Genomic DNA, 4,902 nt, shown 5'->3' with positions numbered 1-4,902 from the left:
ATTCATCATTTTCTTTGAAGATTTAAATATTTTATTATAAAATTGTCTTTTCTAGCTGAATTAATTAGTTGAATATCAGTTTTTTGTTGAAAATTAATTTTTTATATGAAAATTTAAAGATTCCACTTTTGGTAAACATTTTTTTTAGTTCAAAATTGAACTATGACATTGAAAATTCATCTTTCTGGATTGAAAATGAACTTTCTTGTTGAAGTTTTTGTTTTCTAAAAGATTCAACTTTTTAGCTTGATAATTGAACTGCTTTGCTTAAAAAATCATGCATATTATTAAAAAATCGTCTTCTTGAAGCTTAATCTTCTTCAATCAAAATTCACCTTTGCTTTCATATTTTGCTAAAAAAATTCGAATAATTTGTTAAATATTTATATATTTTGTTGAAGATTCATCTATTTTATTTAAGTTATCTTTTTTCGAAAATTCTACATTTTTGATGAAAAATCGTTCTTTTGGACAAAAAATAGATATTTAATAGTAGAAGAGTCACTTTTCTCGATTGAAAATTTATCTTCCTTGGCTAAAAATGCACTTTATCCTTAAAAATTAATTTTTTAGTTTAAAAGTTAAACAGGCTTCTAAAAATTCGTCTTTCAAACAAAAAAATTTATCCGAGAAATGTCACGTGTACCTTTGCTGCCCCCTCCTACGTGACTCTTTGTGACGTTCGGGCGGACTTTCAATCTAAAGATAAACAGGAATTAAATTTAATAGTAAATTAAATCATTTATTTTATTTTATTTTATTGAAATAAAAAAGAGAGTTTTTTATGTTAGTGAATGCGTCAAGTGTGACGTGGTAATGTTAATCATTTTTGAAAGCCCATGGACTGACCACTAGAGAAGGAATCCATTGAAGGTCAGTTCGCTTGCACGGAAGTATTTTCCTATATAAACTTGTCTTCAGACCCTTAGTGTTGTTCAGTCTTTAGTACACACCAGATCAACAAATCAATCGACATGTTCAAACTCGTGAGTTTTTTTCAAATAAATAAATAATTAATTTTAAGCTTTGAAAATAAATTAAATTATTTAGATAACTTTATTCTATTATTTGATCATTATTATCTAATTGTTATAAGATTTAAGATTGATGGAAGTCGAAATGGGACGATTGAAAACTTTCGAAACTGTAAAATTCCCTTATTGGAAAATTCCAGAATAATTAAATTCCCGACAGAAAATTGCCGAATTAGAAAATTCCCCAATTATAAAATTTCCGAATTTAAACAATTAAAAATTTGTTTTTAATGAATATTGTTTATTTTATAAAAATTACATAATCAAATGCTATCACCAAATTAATTTTGTTCAATGTTCTAGGCTTCAAACGAGAACAAAGTTCCCCTAAATTTCTTCCAACCTTACAAAATTTTGCATGCAAACTTTGCATAATTCAACTCAGCATTGATTTATATATTGAAATTTCTTTTATTTCATTGATTATTCAATTTTGGGAAAGTTTTTAAAAATTTTTTAAAAGTAGTATGCATACTTTAAAACAAATCTTCCACGCAAAAACATGCATTTTCAAAGGAATGCCCGTTTAAATTCAAAGAATAATGTTTAAGAACCTATTAATAAAATTCTTTAAATACTAGAACATTTTCGAACTTGAGCAATTAAAAAATCTTTTGTTTATAAATATTATTTATCGTTCAAATACAATAATCAAACATTTTAATGTAAGAATATTTCAAATTTTTAAATTTTTGTTAATTTTTATTTGAATTTAAAAAAACAATAATTATGCAAAAATAAATTTAACCAGACGTGCACTTCGAACTAAATAAAATTTCTTCCTCAATTTTATCGAAACCTAATAACATTTTCGAAACGAACTTTGCAGGATTTAATACAGCACTTGCTTATCTCTAAGCTTAATTTTTTTAATTAACATATCGATTTTTGAGGATATTTGTTTGCAATTTTTTGGATCAATAGGAAAATTTTGAAACAATATTTTTCTACAAAAGAAATTTTTTCTAATTATTATTTGTTTCAATTCAAAAAATAATCTAAAAAAAACTTTTAAGCATTAAAGAATTTTTTCTTTACCAAAAATATATATTTTTTTGTTTTTGAATAAATGAATAATATTATTGAATTTTCAAATTCGGAAATCTTGTAAGTTGTCGGAAGTTTATTATACAGAAAATGTAAAGTGTCGGCAATTTTATTTTCCGGGATTTTTCAGCGATCTATTTAAAATTTAACTTATTCTTTAAAGTTTATTAAATTGAACTTTATGTGCAATCAAAATATTTAGATTTTTGCTCAATAAGTTTTCTCTATTTGCCGTCTTAAAATTTTTTTGAAATTTGTTTATAATTTTGCAACGAATTTCGAATTAATATGAAATCCTTCATCAGAATCATGAAACAAGGGGAACACATCTTACTTAGTTAAAGCAATACAGAAATAAGAAAAAAAGTGTAACAAAATTTTATTTTATTAGGAAATTAAAAATTATTGGTAATTTTTAAATTTTGGAAATTTTTTATTTCGTAAATTTGCCTTTTCGGGAATTTTATTTTTCGGAATTTAAAGTCGTTTCTTCAAAAATTTCAAATTCCGAAAGCTGCTTTTCGGAAAATCGTAATTTTCCGAAACGATTAAATTCTAGAAATTAGAAAATTTGGGTCTTATAAAATTTCAGTAATAATACAATTTCAGGAATTTCAAATATATGAATTTTTCTATTTTTGTCCAGTATCACTTTCTAAATATTCCAAACTCTTTAATAAACATTTGCGATAGTTTTATCTGCTTTCGGTCATTCGAAATTTTGAAAATTTTCATTTTTTCCTGAAAACATATTAGGTATTTTTATACTTTTAGGTTTTCTTTCGGCAAAATTATATTATCACAATTAATTTAAACTGTGATGAAGGAACATTTCAATTATTATCACAGACAATATTTATTCCACGCTCTGCGAATTTTATTAAACGGTTAATAATTAAGTTTTGCAAATTTTATTTCTTCCAAATTATTTTTCCTCTGAAATTTCTCTTGATTTAAAAATTTAATATTTTCAAACCCGAATTATTAAATTCTACATCATTGACTAATATTACCCTTGTAGGATATTCTAACATCAAACTTTACAATAATTATCAAGTATTAAGTTTGTTGTTTGTTATTGCTTTCTTGTTTGCTTCTTTCTGTCTGCTTATTTTTATTGTTTTGATTAGTTAAATAGTCTGTTTTTTTTATTGTTCTAATTTTTTCCTCAAGTTTTTTGTTCGTTTTTTAAATTTGTGTTTGTTTGCCTTTCTAGTTTTTCTTTATTTATTGTTTGCACTTTGCTGTTTGTTGAGTCGGTTTCTTTATTTTTATTGCGTGTTTGTATTTGTTTACTGTTTACTTTATGCTTTTTAGTGTGTTTGTTTTTATTTATTTGTTGGATTTTTTCTATTTTGTTATTTATGTAAAGTTTCTGGTTTGCTTGTTTCTTCAGTCTGATGATTGTTTAATTCATTTCCTTTTTTTATATTGGCTAGTTTTTGTTTTTGCTGTGTCATTTTTGTTGTTTTTTTCTGCTTGCTTGTTTGTCTGCTTATTTTTACTGGTTTCTTTAGTTTCTTTCTGCTTTTTGATTAGGCTTATTTATTTGTTGATGTTTGTTGTTTGCGTGCTTTTTTGTTTTTGTCTATTTCCTTAGTTTGTTTTTGCTTTTTATCAAAACTTTTTATCATATTTCCGTTTGTCTTTGATGTTTGTTTTCTGATTACATGTTTTTCTTCATTTTCTTTTTAAGTTATTTGTTATTATTGTTATTATTCAGTAACTTTTATTGGCTTGTGTTGTTATTTTCTTTATTGAGTTTTTATTTTTTTTATTTGCTTGTTTTTTAACTTTGTTTTTGCCTAATTTTTAACTTGTTTTTTTTTTATTTGATTGTTGAGTTTATGTTTGTATGAACATTTTTTGTGAGTCTCTTAGTTTGCCAGTATTGTTTTTATTTGTTTGTTAAATCGGTGCATTTGATGTTTATTACGTTTTTCTGGCTTGTTTGAATTATTGTTTGTTTGCCTATTGACTTTATGTTTTGGGTGTTTAATAAATTTATTTATTTGTTGTTTGCTGTTTGTGGAGTTTGTTTGTGTTATTTTTTGTTCCTTTTTTTATTTTGTTCTTGTTTGCCTATTTGTATTCTTTTTATTTCTTTTTATGTAGCTCCACTTTTGTTGTTGTTTGTTTCCTTGTCAATTTTGTTTATTTGCTTATGTATTGAGTTTAATGTATATTATTTAATAATTATCAATTCTCAATTACAGGTAGCTCTTTTGTTTCTGGCGTCAGTCGTCGTCGCCAAGCCAGGACACTTATCTCCTATATTAACGGACTTGGTATCAGAAAAAGTCATCGAATCTCATGGAAATAGTATCGTTCATTCAAGTGCTCCAGTCGTTCAATATCCAACTCTTTACAGTGCACCCAATGTATACCACGGAATTCCACTTGCATACCAACAATACCAACCGGTGGTTTATTACAAATGAAAAAACGACGCATTACTTTTCTAATTTTTTTTTGTAGGACTGTATACAAAATTTGAAATGAACTGAGAACATATGAAGAACTGTTGAATGTAATGAGTCAAATGTTAGTAGTTTTCATTAGATGTTCTATAAAAAATGTATCATTAGTCCTAGAGTAAAAGGAATATTGAAGATTTATAAAAAATGAATAATTTTCAATATATCTTTTGACGCTGGCTATTAATGATATATCTTTTTTTTAGAAAATTTCTGACTAGACTAGCGCAATTGAGCATTCTGTGTGAAAAGGCTGTACAACTATAAAATAAAATCTTATACATGTTTACATAAAAATGCATTTCTATAATTATCATTCATCCTCTTCAATACAATTGAGTTAA

General features: G+C 25.2%; 1 protein-coding gene across 1 annotated transcript; it reads left to right on the top strand.

The window, feature by feature from the left end:
• The first annotated feature begins 878 nt into the window (after positions 1-878).
• On the top strand, positions 879-4,848 carry LOC117169334. The gene is made up of 2 exons (XM_033355669.1): positions 879-986; positions 4,298-4,848. The coding sequence occupies exons 1-2, from the start codon at positions 975-977 to the stop codon at positions 4,520-4,522; spliced, it is 237 nt and encodes a 78-aa protein (XP_033211560.1). The 5' UTR covers positions 879-974; the 3' UTR covers positions 4,523-4,848.
• Positions 4,849-4,902: the final 54 nt, after the last annotated feature.

Source organism: Belonocnema kinseyi, chromosome 3, assembly GCF_010883055.1.
Source record: "Belonocnema kinseyi isolate 2016_QV_RU_SX_M_011 chromosome 3, B_treatae_v1, whole genome shotgun sequence".
Lineage (NCBI taxonomy): Eukaryota > Metazoa > Arthropoda > Insecta > Hymenoptera > Cynipidae > Belonocnema > Belonocnema kinseyi.
This window is presented reverse-complemented; position numbering and strand designations above follow the sequence as displayed.